This window comes from Plasmodium relictum, assembly GCF_900005765.1.
Source record: "Plasmodium relictum strain SGS1 genome assembly, chromosome: 13".
NCBI classification, from domain to species: Eukaryota; Apicomplexa; class Aconoidasida; order Haemosporida; family Plasmodiidae; genus Plasmodium; species Plasmodium relictum.
The window spans coordinates 396,237-417,820 of NC_041691.1; the positions used below are offsets into that span (position 1 = coordinate 396,237).

Sequence of the window (21,584 nt, forward strand, 5' to 3'; positions counted from 1 at the left end):
ATAAATAAAAGTTTTAATATTAAAACATTTTAAATTTTATATTTATTTTTTTATAAAAACTATAATTAGATTTAAATAAAAGAAATAAAAATAGTTTTAGATATATTTTATATTTTTCTTTTTATTTTAATTATTTTTTTTTTTTTTTCTGTCTTTTCTTTGTTTGTTTCTAGTTTATTTATTTATTCTTTTTTTACTTTAGTATTTTTTTGTATTCTATGATTATTTTTATGATGTGCAATTTTTTATTTGAAGTGTTCTATAATACTTTAATATCAATTAAATAATAAAAAATATATGTTTATGTATATTTAATTAAAAAAAAAAAAAAAAAATGATACCATTATGTGAACAATTAGGAGTAAAAAATGATATTTTTTGCATTATTTCGTTTTATGAGAGTATTATAAGTGAAATGAAATTTTCATATAATCATTTATATGACTCAGTTATTATATTAAAAAATAAAATAAATGATATAGAAAATTCTATAGAAATCTCTAAAAAAGAAAATGATTATTTAGTTAAGGAAAATGATACATTAAAAAATGAAATAAAAACCAAAAATAATTTTGTTAATACTGATATATTAAATAATATATTATGTAATAAATTAGACAATCGTATAATTGAAAAAAATAATGAAAAAAACATATTTACTGAAAATAAAAACCACTTAAATAATTTAAAGAAACTTTCATCAAAAAAAAATGATGAATTCAACAGTGATATTTTCTTGTTAGATAATTTTAATTTTACAAAGAAATGTAATGGTGCAAAATCTGAAATAAAAAATGTTCAACACCATTTGAAGAAATTATTTCAATTGAAGAATTCGTCTGAAAATATAATAAATTGTACTGATGAAAACACAAATAATACAGAAATTATAAAATTAAGAGAAGCTAAATTACTAAAGAGACATTTTAAGTTAAAAAATTATTTGCGATTGGATAGTTCAGATATATATAAAAATTCACAAGGTGAAAATTTAGAAAGTAGTAGAAATTCAAAAGTAGATGAAAATTCAGAAAATGATGAAAATTTAGAAATTGATAAAAACTCAGAAAATAATGAAAATTTAGAAATTGATAAAAACTCAGAAATTGGTAAGAATTTAGAAAATGATAAAAATTTAGAAAGTAATAGAAATTCAAGAATAGATGAAAATTCAGAAAATGATGAAAATTTAGAAATTGATAAAAACTCAGAAAATAATGAAAATTTAGAAATTGATAAAAACTCAGAAAATGATGAAAATTTAGAAAGTAATAGAAATTCAAGAATAGATGAAAATTCAGAAAATGATGAAAATTTAGAAAATAGTAGAAATTCAAGAATAGATGAAAATTCAGAAAATAATGAAAATTTAGAAATTGATAAAAATTCAGAAAATGATGAAAATTTAGAAAGTAATGGAAATTCAAGAATAGATGAAAATTCAGAAAATGAAAATTTGGAAATTGATAAAAATTCGGAATCATCAAAAGGTTTAGAGGAGATTAGAAAATATAATGAATCAATCAATTTAGAAAATGATAATAAAATTCCCCTAAATAAATATGAAAAAGAAAAATTTAAAAAGGAATTAATAATTAACAAAATTGATATGAATAATGAAGATTCATCATCAGAAAATTTTGGTGAACTTGATTTTTCAGATAATTCTATGAATTCAGCTAAAATTGATGTTCTAAAACTATCTCAAGAAAATAAAATATTATCAGAAATTTTAAGAAAAAAAAAAAAGGATTATGAAAATATTATATTAAATAATTTTAAGGATAATAAATTATGCAGTTTACAAAATGATTCACTATTTTTTAATAGTCGATATATACAAAATGAAAAAGGTTATTCAAACAACGACAAAGATTTGGAATGTAATTTATTTATACCTTATCAAATAGGGAATAATTTAAATAAAAATACTACAGTGTATAATGAACAAATGAAAAATTCAAATTTTGTATATAAAAAGATAAACAATTTTCCCGAATTTTCTGAAAAACAACAAAAAAAATACCATATGGCAAATTCTATGTATAATAAAATGAATCATATGGCATACAGTAATAATATTATAAATAAAAATTATTTATATGAAAGAAATAATAATTCTTTAAATGGTAAAAGTGAATATTGTAATGAAATAAAAAATCAAAGCAAATTAGCGAATAGCAAAAATCATTTAGAAAGCTTTAACAGTATAAATGATTTATATAAAAATAGCATTATAAATTCCAACTTTCATTCAATTAATAGAATAAAAGACAAATATAATTTAATTAATTTACAAAATGAGGAATTAAACAATGAATTATTAACAGAGAAAATAAATAGTAACTCTAATTTTCCTTTTATTTTTATATCAAAAAAAAATTATGAAGATTTTAATTCTTGTGATATAAATAATAAAGCTAATTATTTCAAGTGGCTTAAGAATTTGAATTATCACATGAATTATAATGATATTAATAAATATTATGTGAATAACAGTTTTTCTTATGAAAATACCAATGATAATGAAACGAACATACAAGAAAGTATTCCATCAATTGAAGAAAAATTATGCAATATTAATGATAGTAGTGAAACATTGAAAAATCATAATTTAAATCATTTTAATAGAATCAAATATAATAGAAATAATATAAATGCTTATAATGATAATATATTAAGAAAACATTTGTCGCATGATTATATAACAAAAAAAAAATCGTACATTTCAGATACCAATTTAACGAACATATTTGATCACAAAAAAAATAATTACAAATCAAATTCATTTTCATCAGATCTATTTTCATCTAACATTATCTCTTCTAATAATATTCAGAAACATAAAAATAATTACTTTGATATAACAAATGAAAAATATGATAATAATTCTAGTAAATATAATCATTATCAATTTCATAATTTATACAAAATCGTAAATTATAAGAATATATTGAATAATACTTTATCATCAAATTATATAGACATTAACTTTAATCCATCACTACTGCCTTATAGTAAATTCAATAATCCATTTGATAAAATAAAACAAATTAATAAAAAAAAAAAAAAAAGAATAAGGGAAACTGCTACTGATACAGAAAATACCAATAACAGTTTTAATGATGATTTAATCAATAGTAATAAGCGCATTAGTGTAAATAAGAGCAACATTAACAATAATATTAATAAAAACAATAATAATGTTTTAGAAAATGATAATATAACTGAGAAAAATAGTGAAAATTTAAATTTTAAAAATGATAGAGCTTGTAAATCACATAAAATTTTTAAAAAAGAAAGTAAAGTTAAAAAAAATATAAGAAGAAAGAGAATAGAAAATATTGTTCAGAAAAATTGTATTAAGGAAAATAATATAAAAAAAATTAAAAAAAAATCATCAAATTTTGTTAGTAATAGTAAAAAAAATAAAATATTAAATAAACAAAAGTATTATGAAAATAATGCTGACACATTTTTAAATGATTTAGATAGCTCACATGTATCTGATGATTTATTATTCCCAATTAAGGAAATAAAAAGTGATGTCTGTAGTTTAGAAAACATGAATATAAAAAAATACGATCTTAGAAGAAAACGAAAAATTAAATATGCGTTACCATCATTAAATAAAAAATTAAGAAGAGATAGTTCAAGGCAAATATTTGATCCTTTTTTGTATAATAATACATGGAAAATAAAAAAAATGTAATTAAAAAAGGAAATTCTTATTTTTCATTTTTATTATTTTATTAAATCATATTATATATATATATAATATAAAGAAATATAATTCCTATAGATATCTTTATCCATTTATGCTTTTTTTTTTTTTTTAATATCTATTTTCATTTATTTAATTTTCTGGTTTGTGATTCACTATATGAATTTTTGTTATTTAATATTTTTTTTCTTTTTTTTTTTTTGTTTGTTTATTTTTTCTTCATCTCTATATATTATTATGGTGAAGAAAAATATAAAATACTTATTTGTATTAAATAGTGTTAAAATTAGACCTATTTTTAGTGAAAAATATTATATATATTTGTTTTTTTTTAATATTTTAATGTTTACATAATTTTAATATATATGATTTATTCTATGAATCTTTTTTTTTTTTTTTTTTTTTTTTTTTTGCCTTTCTAACATCCTTTCCTTTGTTTTAAATTTCCATTTTTCAATTAAAAAATATAGCATAATTTATATAACTTTAGAAAAATCATTAGGTAATCCCTGATAATGCAATATATTTTTATAAATTCTATTGTTTTTATCGAGCTTAATTTATTTTCTTTTAACAATAGTTGAATTTAAAAAAAATTTTGATAAAAAAATAATAAGCTTGTTAAATAATAAAAAAATATTAGTAAATGAAATTTTAATTATTTCTTATAATTTCTTGCTAACAAATATTAAAAGAAAAAGATTAAAAAAAAAAAAAAAATAGAAAAAAAATATTAGTATTTAATTAATGAAATTTTTTAATATTAAGACACTTTCTTTTAATCTCCTAAAAAAATTAAAAAATATTTATAAAGAATTCAATCAAAATTAATAATTTTTCAAATTGAAAAAAATAGTATAAAAATATCTATATAAAACCCTCAATAAATTTTTAAGCTTAGGGCATTTCTATATATATATATATATATATTATATATTTATATTTATATTTTAAATATAAATTTTTTAAATTAAATATTAAAAACATAATTTTTTAATTTCTTAAATTTTAAAAAAAATTTTAAATTAATATTTTTTTTTTTTTTGGAAAACGTTATATTAAAAAACTGTTCACCTTTTTTTTTTTTTTTAAACGTATTTGATATATATATATATATAAATATTATATGTTTTTTTTTTATCTAAAAAAAAAGATATTTTTATAATTTCACTGATTTTTTTTTTTTTTTTTTTCGCGTTATTTTATCTCTGATATATATATATATCTACAGTTAATATTTGTGGGTTTTTTTTTTTTTTTTAATTTTAACATGATACTACCATCGTTATTTATAAATCATAAAAAAGAAATTAATCTGAAAGATAATTACTTAAATGACCATTTAATAAAATGCTATAACTTACCTTCATATATAAATGAAAGTATATTCGAATTTTTTCTTGAATTATTAAATGATAAAAGTTTTGAAATTAAAAAGGTTATTAAACCAATAAATGAAGAAACAAATTTATACCCATGGAAAATAATATGTAATGAAAATTTCGCAAACTTTTTATTAAAAAAAAGAAAAGTATTAGTTTGTAATGATTCTATAAATAATAATAGAATTTTTATAAAGCTATCATATAAAAAAAAAAATATAAATCAAGATTTGTTTAAGGATGATGAAACGTTAATTGAACAAAATGATATTTTAAAGTTAAAGGATAAAAAACCAGAGGAAGAACTATTAAACTTCAGTAATTACCATAATGAAACTAAGATAAATTTAAATATTAAAAATGAAAATAATCAAGGAATAAACTTTCAAGGAAAAAATGAAAAAAATTGTGAAGAAAAATTTCATGAGCAGATAAAAGAAAATGAAAAAATATATAATGACGAAAAAAAAGAAGGTAGTATGGTACAAGAAAAAGATATAAATAAAATAGAAATAAAGAAAAATAAGGAGACAAATACGAAAAAAAATGGCGAAGATATAAAGGAAATAGAATATTGTGAATACTTTGATGATAATAATAATGACGAATATTATTATTATGATGAAGATGAAGAAGAAGAAGAAAGTTTTTATGAGGATGATTATGAAAGTTTTTATGAGGATGATAATGAAAATTTTTATGAGGATGATAATGATATATTTAATTTTGAAGGCCATACTCATGAAATTAAAGAAAATATAATAAATAATAAATTATTAGAAGAAAATAATATAAAGAAGTTATTTGATTTAAATTTAGATATAAGTTATAATAAGAATGAGAAAAATAGTTTAAATTCTAACATTTGTGATACGTATATTAAAAATAACTATCAAATAAAAAATTGTGATAATAATAATAAGGAATTAAATGCCATAACTGATAATAAAATAAATAATGAAATTTCAATATCAAATAGTGAAAATTTATCTTTAATAAATAAGAAAGAAAAAGATAATCCTATAATTAATATTTCACATATTAATAAAAAGCAGAAATGCATTATTAATATAAATGATCATTTAATTTCTGAAAAAAGTTATTCTTCTTTAAATTATAAAAGTAATAATTCAAAAAAAACTGTTACCCAAGAACAAAATGACAATTTAAATAATTCCAATTCATGTAATAAAGAATTATCTGCAAATACTTTAGAAATAAACGATATAAAAAAAGAAACAAACAGTTATACTAATACATCTGATACTAAAAGTGGTAGTGAAGTAAAAAGTAATTACAGTTCAGTGAAGTTTTATGATCATAGTGCAAGTAGTAATAAAAATGATAATAGTTGTAATAAAATTAATGAAGAACGTGAAAGTAACTATTCTGTTAATAAAGAGTATAATATAAACAATTTTACAAATAAAGAAGAGAAAGATTTTGAAAAAAAGAATAAAAATAATAATAAAAAAAAAATATATATAATGAACCAATTTGAAAGTATAAATAAAGAAAATATACTTTGGGAAAAATTCAAAAGAAAAAAAAGAAAAAAAAAAAATCAAAATGTTAAAAAATTCTTCATATATTTTTATAAAGGGAACATAGATGAAATAATAGAAGACATACGAGAAGAAGATAAAAGTAAAATATCAAATAATGTGCAAGTAAAAAAGGAAGATAGCGAAATATATTTAAAGAATGATAATATAGATAATAAAAATGTTATAGAAAAAGGTTCCTATTTATTAGAACAAGAAGAAGAAAAAGAACAGGAACAGGAAATTCAAGGAGATGAAAAGAAAAGAGAAAAAAATGATCTTCAAAAACAAAGAGTAGAGAAAGAAGTAGATGATCAACATCATATAGTAGAAAAACAAGAAGATAAAAAAAATGAAAACAAAAATAATTTAGAAAGTAGCATAAGTAATAATAATTTATTGGAAAGTGAATTAAATAATTATAGAAACAACGAATTTAGTCATAATAGAACAATAGATATAAAAACTTGGCCAAGCAATTTATCCTGGAAAGAAATATCAGATGAAATAAAAGAAAAGTTTTGTGTTGTTATAAAAAATAAGCCACCTCAATGGAATGAATACGAATTACAAGAATTTCTAGAATCTCAATTTTCTAATAAAAATTTCATACCAAATTTTGAATATATATTTATTACAAAATCATTCCCTACAATAGCTACTATCGCTTTTAAAGATGAAATTTCAAAAAAAAGTTTTTTAGAATTGCGGAAATTCAAATTACCTTTATCACTAAAAAATTATAACAATGATAATTATAATAATTATAATAACAGTAGTAATTATAACAATCACAACAACAATTATAATATTAATAACAATAATAGCAAATTTTCTAATTTTTTGATAATTCAAGAATATATTATATCTCACAATTTTAATTACTCGATTAATAAAAAAAATATATGTGAAAAAAATGAATCCTTTTTTAATTTACCATTAAAAAAAAAAAATAATAAAAATTATGAAATTTCAAACGAGGAATCTTCAAGCAATATAGACGTAGCTATAAATAAATATAAAAATTATGTTTTTAACTCACCTATTAATTTATATTCAAACAATAAAAAGAATATTTCAACACATGATAAAAATAATATTTTCAATAAATTAAATATATATAGTAAATTTTCTTATAATTCAAAAAATTAAAAATTTACGAAATCATAAGTATGAGTTATTTTAAATGACAATTAAAATATTTTTTTTTTATGCATTTTTTTTTTTCTAATATTTATATTAAATATATTAATAATAATAAAATCGAAGAAATATATATATATATATGTATTTATTTCATTAAAAATTTATAATAAAATTTTTTACGAAATATTTTAAAATCTCATTATTAAAATGTAATATAATTAAATTATTTATATGTAATAATTATGTTATTTTTATTTTTATTTTTATTTTTTTTTAAATAATGTTTAGTTGTATATATATGTATTTTGTAAGTATTAATAATTATGAATTATTAAATCAACACATTCATAAATAATATATTTACTAGTATACTATTTTTTTTTTTATCTATGTTTATGAATAAGTATTTTGATTTACCTTATACTGTTTAAATTTTATTTATTTTAATATGGTTAAACTTTTATTATTTCCTATAAAATAGTTTTAAAATTTATCATTATTTCTATATAAAAATTAATATATTGAAAATATATTTCTTTTACAAAATGTTATTAATTTTGGCAGTTTATTTGAATCTTTTTTTTTTTTTAATATTACTGTGTAATTACATTTAATTTTTCATTAAAGTATTTTATTCTACCTTTTAATTTTCACTTGTAATTCTTAAGCATAGTTCTTTATCTGAATTTAATTATTTTTTTAAAATACAAGTATTTTAGATATTTTTAAGAGAATCATATATAATAAAAAAAAAAAAAAAAAAATTAATATCCTATATATATTAAAAAAATTTTAATTAGCAATAATAATAATAAAAGCATTGCTATACTTAGAATAAATAATAAATAATTAAATTTTAAATTATTTTATTTTATTTTTGTCTAATTAAATTTGCTTCTGTCCTAATATGAATAATAAAAATTATTTCTTTGTAGAAAATTTTTATTAAAAATGAAAAACATTTTTTTTTTTGTATTTCTTGTATGTTTGTTGAGTTACTTTTGCAACTGTAAAAAAGTAAAGAAAAATAAAAATTTAAGAAATTTATTGAAATCATTAACTAATAGAGTTGAAACAGATGAAGGGAAAAATGAATATTCTCGTTTAACTCAATCACCAAAAATAGAAATGAAATTATCTAAAATAAATTTCAAAACAACATTGCAAAATATTCTTGTTCAACCATTTTCAGAAAAAGCTAAAGAATTCATTTCAAAAACTAATTATGAAATACAAAAAGAAAAATCAATACTAGATGAAATAAATAATTCTAATTATAATTTAAATAAAATAGCCAATATACTTTTAGGAAGTAATAATTTACGACGAAAAAATAAGTTAAGAATTAAATATTCTCATTATTTAGAAGGTGATGACTTTGGATTAACTTTTTTTCCAGTATACAAAACATTTAAATCAAATTCATCACATTTTAAAAATAATTTAATTTCTTCTTTGTTATCTCATGAATTATTAGAAAAAGGATATTTATCAAATGAACAAATCTTACGAAATTCACAAAGAAAAATGTTGTTTCCTGAAAGAGGCGATATAACTTTAGAAACATAAATTTTTTTTTTCCTTTTTAGAAAACAGCATATATTTAATTAGTTTATAATACTTTATTACTTTTTTTTTAAATGAAAAAATTATAAAATTTTCTTTCATCTTTCATTATGATTCATATTACTATTGCTATTATTACTTTAAAATTTTTATTATTTTTTTTTTTTTTTATTTATTTGACAATTAAAATTATTTTAAATATGCATTTTTTATGTAAAAATTTTTGAATTCTCAAAAAAAAAAAAAAAATAATATATTAAACTAATGAAAATTAATTGTTTGGATAAGCATCTAAATTATATACATCATTTAAATTTAAGTAAATACTTTATAAAAGACATATAGAAAAAACAATAATATAAATTCTATAAAACTTATTTTAATTATTATTATTATAAACACACTTTTTTTCTGTAATTTTTTAGGTAATTCACAAAATACTTTTAACAGCTTTCATTTTTTTTTTAAATATTTAGAATTTATTGAGAGAAAAAAAAAAAAAAAAAATTATTTTTACGTTGATATATTTAAATATATTTAAAGAATATAATTTAAAAAATTAAAAATTAATAAAATATTTTAGAAAATATTTTCAAAATTTAAGTATATTTTAACAGTGTTTATATATATATATATATATATATATATAAACATAAATAAATAAAATGAAAATGTTTTATTTTACTATTAAAAAAGAATAAGTATATAACATTAAAAAAAAAAAAAAAAAAAAAAAGTGTAAAATAATAGGAAAATGAAAATGTGAAAAATATGTTTTTTTTTGCTACATATTTTTTATTTTTCTATGTTTTAATTTTATATTTTAATATTCCATTATACTCAAGCAAAATAAAAATAAAAAGAATTTACAATGAAAGAATATATAATTTGAACTTTTTAAACAATTTTTATAAATATAGATTGAATAGAAGTAAAAAATTAAATGTTCTAATCAATTCACCAGCTCAAGTAAAATTATCAGAAATAGAAGACAATAGAGATAGGAGTGGGAAGTATTGTGTAATTGAAATATGCGGAAAAATAAGATGGATTGAAGAAGGTAGATATTATGATTTTTTTAGAATCAAACAAGAAGAAAACAAAAAAATTTATTTAAACAGAGTATTTTTTTACAATAATGAAGAAGGTAAGTTGTTTTTTGGTAATCCTTTTCTAGATAACGTAAGAATTAAAGCTACAATATTAAATCATTTTAGAGGCAAGAAAATATATCGCTTAAAATTTAAACGAAAAAAAAATTATAAAAAATTCTATGGTCATAGACAAGAGATGACAAGAATTATCATAGATAAAATTGAATGTAATAATGAATTGATTGGTGAAGAAACAAGAAAATTTAATTTTTTTAAAGACGATTCTATTTATTATATTCTGAATCGTATACATAATATAGTTAAACCTAGTTCTGAATTAAAATACTTAAAAAAACATTTTATGGATTATTTAAATTCATTTTGCTCTTTAAAATTTGAAACATTTTATAAACATAGAGGAAATTACAAAAAAGAAAAAATGCTTCGAAATATCTTAAAAACAAAAAAATTAAGTAAAAGACCTGAAGTAATTGAAGAAGTTAAAAAGATAGAAGAAGAAAAAAGAAATAAACGTCTTAATAAAATTGATCCCTTAGACGAATTTGATCCCATTGCTAATGAATTTATGATAAAGGAAAATTTTTACACATAATTTTTTTATTCCATACTTTAAGTAAGATTTACGTAATTGTTCCAAGAATTTCATAAAATCATATAATTTTATTTTTTGAAAAACTTTTATGTAAAAACTAGTGATTTTTTAAATAAAACTTTAAACAAATATTAACATATTCTTTTACAAAAAATTTATATTTATGAGAATATATATATACATATAAATATTATTTAAGAATTTTTTTTTTTTTTAAAAATATTTGTAAAAATAGTATTATTATCTTAATTTTTTTTTTTTTTTTTTTTTATAAATTCATTTTAACTTCACTTAAAAAAAAAAAAAGACCATAAAATTTTTTTTTTTTTAACATTCTAATATAATGATATATAACATAAAATTATTAGATTCCCATTATCTTTTTTTATTTTTTTTGGAAAATGATTAATTTATATTTAATTTATGATTTTTTTCTTTTCTGGGAAATGGTCTTTCAAAATATAATAATTTTGTAATTTTATAAATAACGGGAATGCTTATATTTTTTGTGCTTACACCATAAAATTTTAGAGCTCTTTTAAATTTTACATTTTTAAGAAAAAGACTAATTAATTCTTTATCATTTAAATGCATATCACTTTTTTTAATTAAACCTAGTTTTAATGATAATTCCTTTAAAAGAAAACTTTGATTTAACATAGAATTTAATTCATAATTAATATTGTCTTTTATGTTTATGCTATTATGATTTTCTTTAGATTTTAGATAAAATCCTAATTCGTTTATGTTTTCTTCATTAAACATATCATTTATTTTATTCATATTATCATTTCCACATTGTACTTTTTTTACATTCGTAATTTTATTATTTACAACAGTACTGTTTGTTTGTTTTTTTAAAAAGTTGTTAATCAATTTATTTGGATAGATATTAGCATGTTTGTAACTTTCTATTAAAAAGTCTATTTCTTTACTAATACTTTTATTCGATTCTTTCTCATTTTCTAATATTTTCTCTATAAAATTATTTTCAATAATTTTATCATGGTTTCCATATAAAAGAAAAATATCTTTTTTATCATTTAAATTTATAAAGTTATCTTCATCTTCTAGGTTGTTTGTACCTTCTTCATTTTTCTTTTTATAATCGTTACAATGCTTATTTATAAAATCTTCATCATTTAATAAAATATTTTCATCTTTTTCTGATTTTATTTCTTCTAAATCATCCAAATTTATCATTTTTTTTTTTTTTTTTCTTTTATAGTATCCTTGTACCTAAGTATAAAAAAAAAAAATATATATATATATACATATATGTATAAATGATTCTAAAGGTTAATATAATAAAATGATGTGGCATATATATTTTTACTTCATATGATGCATATTTATATGCTTTTAGATCATCATCTTCACTTTTATTATTTTTCTTTTCAAAATATTGTTCTTCATAATTTTCAAGATATTTTTTATCTTCTTTAGGTTCTGTTATATTTTTATTTTCGTTTTTTTTTGTAATTTTATTCATTTTTAAAAAATTAATATTTTTTTCACTATTGAGATCATTACTGTTATCATTTGCATTATTCCTTTTTTTTAATAACTTTTCTAGATTCTTTTTTTGTATTATATTACCGATACTTATAGCTTTTTTTAAAATTTTATCAACATTTATTCTGCTGTTATCTGAAGAATTCGGATGTTCCTCATTTCTTATTCTCTCTTCTTTTTTGTTAAATATTTTTTTATTATTCTCATTAGAGTCTTCCATATATTTCTTTTCTATTACTTTCTCTGTATTATATAAATTTCCATTAAGAATATTATTTTCATCAACTAAATTTTTATTTGTATTTTTATTTAAAATATCTAGTTTATCTTTTTTTTTTTTTTTATTGCAGTCTGTTACTTTTTTAGAAACCTCTACATATTCAGATTTTTCACTTGTATTTTTTTCATCATTTATAAACGTATTTATATAATTTTCTATATTAGTATCATCACCATTCTCCTTTTTACATTCAATATTATTAGTAATATTTTCATTACTTTTTTCTTCATTATAATTTATTTCATTCATTTTTGCATCAGTATATTTTGCACCTAAAAAATCATGTTGGTTAGATAAATCAAAATTTTCAGAATTTAAGATTTTATCAAATTCATTAAATTTATCTATATTTTCGTTTGATAAACTATTTTTGAATTCTTCATCATCATAAATTTCTAAATTATCTAATGTTATGCTATCTTTACTTCCGAAGTAATAATACATTTTTTCTTCCCATGTTTTTATATCTTCACCAAATAGTTTCGATGCTTCTTCTATACATTTTTCATCATCATCTATTAAGTTTAAATTTATATTTTTACTTAAAATATATTTCAAATTTTTTCTTACATTTAGAAAGGAATCATTTTCATCTTCCTTATTTTCATCTATTTCACAATCTTCGTCCATATTATTTTCATTTATTTCACTAAAATTATCTTTCATTTCTTCATTTTTAAATATATTATTTTTTTTTTTATCGTTTTTGTAAAAATTTTCTTTTACATTATTTTTCTTCAAATCAAAAATATCTTTTGTTTCATCATCTTCATAATCATCTTCATCTTCATCTTCATCTTCATTATCATATTCATCTTCATCTTCATCTTCATTTTCATAAGATTCATCCAACTCACTTTCATTTGCATATAAATTTTTCAATTTACAATTTTTATCTTCATCAAAATTATGTTTTATTTTATTATTTTTGTAATAATTGTTTTCAATTTCATCATTTTTTAACATTTCCAAATTTTTTTCAATTTCACGATAAATTTTATTTTTTTTTTTCCCATTATCATTTCCTATTTCATTACTGTGTTCATTAATAACACTCTTTTTTATTTGAGATAAATTTTTCTTAAGATATGATAAAGTATATTTGTTTTCTTCTTCTAAACTGTTACTATTAACATTATTTGTCGAATTATATAAATCTTGAAAATGGTAATTATCATTTTCATGATCCATATTTTCTTCAAATTTCGTAAACTTTTCAGATAACATATCAAAATCAAAATTATTTCCTTTAAATAAATTGTTTATATTATGTTGAGATTTATTTTTTTTAGTTGCCTTTTCTGATTGTTCATCTTCTTCTTCAATTACACTTTTTTTTCTGTAATTTTCAATTTCTTCTTTTAGTTTCTTATTTTTTTCTTTAAAGAATTTATAATCAATATTATTATCTCCTTTTTCAGAAGTTGCACCAATTTCTTCAAAAAATTTTTCATTATCGGCATTATGCTCAAACATTTCTTGGTAGTTACTATTAGGTGAACTAAGCTCATTATATTTTAATATGAATGGAGTAAATTCACTTTCTTTTAAATTCTTTATATTTTTCATTTCATCTAATTGTTTATTTTTTTCAAATAAGTTATATATATTTTTTTTTTTTTTTTTTAATTCGTTATATTTTTTAATATAATTAATCATATGATAATTGTAAGTTATAAAAGATGAACAAGGAATATATTTATTTTGTTCTTGTAACGTTTCTTGTTGATTTAAAATTCTTAGACAAGCTTCTTCTTGCATACTATAAGGACTAACTTCTATTCTATTATTTAATACGTCAATTTTTCGAATTTTCAAATTTTTAAAATAATCATTAATTTCTATCCTTTTTTTTTTAGAATTCTTAAAAATATAATTAGGATCTTTATTATAATGCCCTAAATTTAAAAATGCAAGAGTTTTGCAACCAATATCTAAATAAGCTCCTTCTTCATTAATAAACTTTACAACTCCATTTACTTCATCTTCAATTTTATAATCAGTTATTTTCTTTAACTCTCCATCCGTTTTTTCTTCTTTTATATACATTAAATCTTCTGTATCTTGATTTATTCCGAAATTCAATCCCAAATCATTTTTAATTTTTTCTACATTAATATTATTTTTAAAACTTTTATCTAAATTAGTTGTTCCTTTCACAGCTTTACTTTTATTTTCTAATTCGTCTTCATATTTTGTTTCATTAACTTTTTTGTTTTTTATATATTCTTGTTTATTTTTGCTTTCATATACGTTTTTTAATATATAATTGTCTTTGCAAGTTTTTTCTAACTCATTTTTTTCATCTATTTTATATTCATAATTATCCTCACTTTTATTTCCATCTTCGTAATTATTTTCATCTTCATCTTTATCTTCATCCTCATCTTCACATGTATTTTCTAATTCATATTTATCTTTTATTTTATAATCTTCTTCATATTTATTTTTTAATTCATAATAGTTCTTAATTTCGCAACTATTTTCATCTTTTGCTTCATATTCATTTTCTTCTTTTATTTCTTCCTTTATTTTATCATTCGTTTCTTCTTTTACTATTTCTTTTAGGTAGCCACTGGCATGTAATTTTTTCAAATTATTTTTCAAAACTTTTATTTCTTCTTCATTATCCGTAACTTGTATAATTTTGTTTTTTTTATGAATATAACATATAACAACATCAATATATTTTCCTATTTCATATTTTTTTTTAATTTGTGATTTATCACTAAAATATCTTTTTATATATAAATGAGCAAAATGTATTGAATTAATATCTAGCTTAATTAATTGATCTTCTACATGAACAATCTTCCCTTTTAATTCATCACCTAATTTATAAAAATCAATAGGCAATTTATATTTATATTTGCACAATTTTGCTTTTCTCTTTAATTCTTCATCTTTTTTCATCTTTTCTTTAATTTTCTCAAATAAATCATATTTCCATCTTTTTAGTAAAATATTCTTTTTAGGCAATTTTTGTATATATGTAACAGAATGATTTTTTTTTTTTTTTTCTTCTTTATATTTTTCTTCTTGCTTATCATATAGGGTTGTGAAAAATTCAAAAAGGTCATTTGTATTATATATTTTTTTATTTCTTCTTAAATTTCTAGTAACATTTTTGTAATTAGGAATCCTATTTATATAATAATATTTTCTTATCAGTTTACATTTTAAAGAAGAAATAAAAAATATAATGAAAATCAAGTATCTCATTTCTTTTTCATAATTTTAAATTTTCTCTCTCTCTCTCTATATATATATTTGTATATATATTTAATTATTTATGTATCAGTTCTTATATTTTTCGTTGAACATATGCGTATATATTTTTTTAAATATATTTTCCTCACTTTTTTGTCTTTTATATTAAAAAAAAAATGTTTTGCTTTTTTAGAGTGGCATATTTTACTTACAAAGTTTTTAATATGTGTATAGTATATTTTCATTATGATAAATAAAAAAGGGTAGTAGCTCCTTTTAAAGTAAAAATAAAAATATATGTTATAGATATGTTACCTATTTTCATTAAAAATAATATTCATACATATATTTATTTATAGAATATATGCTTTCTCTAATTATATTTTCTAGTTCTATTTAAAAACTTCTATTTTTTTTTTTTTATTGTTTCATTATTTTATAATGACATATATTGTTTTATTGAATTCTTTTGATTACATATATTTTTTTTATACCTTTATATCTTGATTGAAAATTTGAATTTTATTTTTTTTTATTGTTATTTAGTTTCCTTTTAAATAGTATTTTAACAATATTTAGGATATATATATACAGTGAAAAGAAAGTTTTTATTTTTATTAAAATAAAAAGATTAATATTTATAATTAATAAAAACAAAAAAAAAATAAAATATTATGTTGAATTATTAAATATTATAACACAAAATATTTACACAAAAAAAAACAGGAAATTTTTTTTAAAAAAAATTAAATACAAAAACAAGTAAAAAAAAATAAAGAAAATATTAATATATAAATAAGGAATCTATGAATAACATTAGTTGTTACAATAAAAGAGAACGAAATTAGAACATAATTATATTAATGAAATTACTCAAAAATTAATTGTAATTTTTAAAATAAAAAAAATAAAAATAAAACAAACAAATGAAAACATTAAAATTATAAATATATTTTTGTACATAAGAGTACTTATATTAAATAATAACTCATTTTTTTTTTTTTTTATTACTTTTTTTTTTTTTTTATACGTTTTATAATTAAATCATTTATATTATATTGCAAATAAAGTATTCCTACAATAACTAACAAAACACCAAAAGAAAATGACAAAGCATTTATAATCTCAATCTTGCTTCCTTTTAACTGCATAATAATAGTAGTTAAGCTGCTGAAAAAAACAATACTAGACATAATTAAAGGAATAACTGAAGTAACGCTAAAATGAGATAAGGCTACATTTAAAAATATTAGTTGATTAGATATACAAAATAAGGCTAAGAAAATTAAAAAATATGAAAAAAAATATTCAAACATATGAAATTTCTCTTGTGAAAATACTCCTATTATCTGTTCAAAAAATATATTTACTAATCCACCAGATATACCACACAAGGTACTACAATAAATTCTATAATAAATAGTTTCAGTGTAAATTTTTTTTGATTTTTTTGGTATTATGTAAATAGCTGTTATAAAAGACATATATTGAAAATGATTAGTATTAATATTATTATTACTATTATTATCATTTTTATTAATATCATTATCACTATTGATAATATCATCATTATTATTAATATCAACATCCTCATTATTATTATTATTATTATCATTTAAGGTATTTATTATTGAAGTATTATGATTTTTTTCAAAATATTTTAAAGGATGAGCATTTTTTGCTTTGCAATTTTTATTTTCCTTTATTTTTTTCTTCTTCTTTGTACTATTTTCATGGTTAATTTCATTTTGATGATAATTATTGATTTCAATATTATCATTACATTGTATCATTATAATATCATTCTCTTCATCTATTTCAATTACTTTACTACTTTTCGTACTATGACTATCTATGTAATAAAAAGACTCATTCCCTTTTTCACATAGTTTAGGTTTTTTTTTCTGCTTATTTTCATCGTAATTTAAAATTTGCGAATTGCTATGTAATAATAAATGGTTACTATTATTAATTGTGTATTTTTCTTCATCTTTATTATTTCTGATCTTTGATTCACTTTGAAAAAAATCAATACATTTTATACTACTATTTTTTTTTTTTTTAATTGTGTTTTTTCTCATTTTATTTTTTAAAAATATAAAAAATCTGTTTCTGATTCTTGATTCCCTAATTTTTTTATTAATTAATGAAGATTTATGTTTCTCTTCTTTTTCATTACACTTTTTTTTTATATTAAATGCATTAGATTTATTATCCTTCAAATTTTTTTTACAAATATTTTTTTTTTTTGTAATTTTAGTAGAATCATATTTTTTTAATTTCTCATAGTCTGTTGCAAAGAATTTTTTCTTAGATAATTCTATAATAGAATCTTTTGAATAAAAATTATTCATTAAATTAATGTATATCTCATGTTTATTTATTACAACAATACTATCATTTGGTAGAGAGCTTAAATTTTCTCCTAATTGTTCATTCAATTCATTATCTAAATTATTTTTATTTTCTGATTTTAAAAAAATAGGTGAATTATCATCCCTAATAAATATGCTATCTTCATTATTACATATATTATCACCATTATCAACTGTTACATTATCATTAGTGTTATTATGATTATTAGAATAATGAATTGAGTTCTTACTGTAATCTTTGTTTTTATAGAGAAAATTTTTTTCAAATGATTTTGTATCTCTTCTAATTTTTTGAATAAAAGATTTATCATATAATTTTTGAGTACTCATGAATTTTCTAGAATATAAAAACTTTAGTTTTCTCAGATATTTTATATTATTCATATTCTGAAAACATAATGGAATTAAACACATGATTAATAAAATAATTATTATAGAAAAAACACAAACTAGGTAAACGATAACTTTAGTTTGACTATACATACTTATCAAATCATTCATATTATTAATATCAACTTTCTTTTCTGAAAAAGTAATAATGAAAATTATACCACATATTAAAAATAAACTTCCCATATATTGATGTAATCTTGTTCTTATTTTTAAACATATATTTGTAATTATAATATTCCATAATATATGAACTCCAGCAAACGGAGTGACTAATGCAGCCGAAGTAAAATATAAAGCAATCATAGTAAAAGAAGAATCGATTACAACACTTAATAATATCCCTAATATCCATAAGTTATTCTTTGATATTTTATAATTTTCATTTTCGTCTTTACTATAACTATCGTGAACAAATTTATCTCCTAATGCGCCTAGAAACGAGCCAATAAAGCATATAAATATACCTACAAGGGCTATATCCATTTATTTTCCTATTATTATTATTTTTTTTTTTTCTAAAAAGAATATATATTTAGCTTCATTAACCTACGAAAAGAAAAAAAAAAAAAAAACGTGTACTATCTATAAAATACAAAAATTAATATTTTTTATAAAACATCAATGCAACACTTTTAAAAATAGGAAAAAAGAAAGAAATTCATATAACATTCTTATAAAAAATATTTTTATAAAATGTTTTTGAATATTTAAGGAGTATTTATGAAACATTTATATAAATCAACATTTTTAAAGATATTGATGAAACACCTTTATGAAATATTTTTGGAAACATAAATTGCCACCTTTTCAACTACATAATTTGTCTTTAAAATTTTGCAACTTGGGATTTTTAAAAGGATATAAAAAAAAATTGTTTAAAGAATATAATAGAAATTGACAATTTAAAAAAAAAAAAAAAAGAAAGTAGTTTTGATTCATTTATTTTTCTTTAAAATCTTAACATAGACTCTAATAAAAATGAAATTATACTAAGATAACACTGTTTTCTTATATATCATAATAAACGGTTAAGAAACAATAAAAAATTATATAAAATATGTAAATTAAAAACAATTTAATTTATATTTATAGTCATATAAACTTTAAAAATTGTTCATAAATGTAACACAAATGTTAATATTTATAAAAAAAAAAAAAAAGTTTTAAAGGATCTGGAGTTTTTTCCCTAACAAGAAAGTATTTTTTTAATTATTCATTTTTTTGTAAAGACTTCTATTTTTTTTTTTTATTTTAAACAAGTAAATTTAAAATTTTTATTTTTGATAATCATGTTCTTATTTTAATCTGTTGCACATTTTATAAAGCCTTATAAATATATATATAAATATATACTTTAAAATTTTAATTTTTTTTTAATTTATTTTAATATCCTTATAAATACATATAATAATATAATTAATGTTATAAAGAAATAACCATATAAACACTAAAAATTTTTATAATTAAAATTCTATTAGACAAAAGCTTAAAAAAAAAAGTACATGTAGTTTTTTTTTTTTTTTACACTTAAAAAAAAAAAAAAAATTCTACAAATAAAAGAAAAAAGAAACATTTAAAATATATTATTTCTACCAAAAAATAAAATAAAATAAAGAAATTAAAGTTCCTGTTTACTTGTTCACTTATTACTCTTACAATAAATAATTTTTATTTCCTTTAAACTGTTTTCAGAAAAATAAAAAGAAAAAACTTAATCACTAAAAAAGACAATAAAAAAAAATTATATATTATAAAAGTAGTAACACTTGAAAAAAGTTAAGAAAAACAAATAGAAAAGGAAATCGAAATTGAAAAATCTATAATAATTTTACATGCTTGGTTAATAAAATGAATAACATCAATTCATTTAAAAAAATAGTTTAAATCGAACTGTTTAAAAAAAAAAAAATATTATAATGCAGTAATATTTAAAAATTAATATTCCTAGTTTTTGAGTATTTATTACTTTTTTTAATAACACCTTACATTAAAATCATTCATTAAATTAATATTTTATTTTCTTCTTATAGATTTGAAAATATATAAAAAATGAAAATATAATATATATATATATATATATTAATTTTCAAATGCTACTTGAAAATTATTTGATAAAACATTAAATTAAAATATCTTAATTATGGTATCACAATAAAAATGAAATTATTATTATTAACAATACATGAGCCTAACAAATAGGTATTCTTTTAATACTATTGCCTATGAAGTGAATTTTTTTTTACTTTTTTTCAAAGGGAAATTTCAAGAATGTATAATATTAAATGCAAATGTTTGAGAGAATATTAAATTGGGAAATATAAATACATTGATAATTAATTCTTTAATATCATTTTTTTTTTTTCTATTTTTTTTTTTTGTTTACATTTTGATTTAGTGTATACATATATAAATATATTTCATAAAAAATAATTTAGCTCATAGTTAATACATAAAAAAAAAAAAAAATAATACATTTATATATACAAAGTATTTTTTTTTTTTTTGTTACTCATTTTTTATTATTTAATCTAAAAAATATAATCTTTTTAAATATAATAAAAAAAAAATAAAATAAAATAAGAAAGAGAATACATCTTTCAATAGAACAAAAAAAGGATAAAAAAAAAATAAAATAAATAAAATAAAAAAATATAAAGATTTATTTAAAGTTCAATCACAAGGACAATTATTTAATTTACTAATATGAATTTTATGTAAATCCATTTATTAATGCTGATAAGT

General features: G+C 17.7%; 6 protein-coding genes across 6 annotated transcripts; 4 read left to right on the top strand and 2 right to left on the bottom strand.

The window, feature by feature from the left end:
* Positions 1-334: 334 nt before the first annotated feature.
* On the top strand, positions 335-3,712 carry PRELSG_1309500 (conserved Plasmodium protein, unknown function; the record flags this gene model as incomplete). Its single annotated transcript, XM_028678615.1, has 1 exon — positions 335-3,712. The coding sequence occupies one exon, from the start codon at positions 335-337 to the stop codon at positions 3,710-3,712; it is 3,378 nt and encodes a 1,125-aa protein (XP_028535743.1).
* Positions 3,713-4,994: 1,282 nt separating this feature from the next.
* Positions 4,995-7,802, top strand: PRELSG_1309600 (conserved Plasmodium protein, unknown function; the record flags this gene model as incomplete). Its single annotated transcript, XM_028678616.1, has 1 exon — positions 4,995-7,802. One exon carries the CDS (start codon positions 4,995-4,997, stop codon positions 7,800-7,802), a length of 2,808 nt encoding a protein of 935 aa, XP_028535744.1.
* A 945-nt stretch (positions 7,803-8,747) lies between these two features.
* PRELSG_1309700 (conserved Plasmodium protein, unknown function) lies at positions 8,748-9,365 on the top strand (the record flags this gene model as incomplete). Its single annotated transcript, XM_028678617.1, has 1 exon — positions 8,748-9,365. One exon carries the CDS (start codon positions 8,748-8,750, stop codon positions 9,363-9,365), a length of 618 nt encoding a protein of 205 aa, XP_028535745.1.
* A 768-nt stretch (positions 9,366-10,133) lies between these two features.
* Positions 10,134-11,069, top strand: PRELSG_1309800 (apicoplast ribosomal protein L21 precursor, putative; the record flags this gene model as incomplete). Its single annotated transcript, XM_028678618.1, has 1 exon — positions 10,134-11,069. The coding sequence occupies one exon, from the start codon at positions 10,134-10,136 to the stop codon at positions 11,067-11,069; it is 936 nt and encodes a 311-aa protein (XP_028535746.1).
* A 405-nt stretch (positions 11,070-11,474) lies between these two features.
* On the bottom strand, positions 11,475-16,086 carry PRELSG_1309900 (conserved Plasmodium protein, unknown function; the record flags this gene model as incomplete). Its single annotated transcript, XM_028678619.1, has 2 exons — positions 11,475-12,308; positions 12,406-16,086. 2 exons carry the CDS (start codon positions 16,084-16,086, stop codon positions 11,475-11,477), a joined length of 4,515 nt encoding a protein of 1,504 aa, XP_028535747.1.
* A 995-nt stretch (positions 16,087-17,081) lies between these two features.
* Positions 17,082-19,325, bottom strand: PRELSG_1310000 (conserved Plasmodium protein, unknown function; the record flags this gene model as incomplete). Its single annotated transcript, XM_028678620.1, has 1 exon — positions 17,082-19,325. The coding sequence occupies one exon, from the start codon at positions 19,323-19,325 to the stop codon at positions 17,082-17,084; it is 2,244 nt and encodes a 747-aa protein (XP_028535748.1).
* Positions 19,326-21,584: the final 2,259 nt, after the last annotated feature.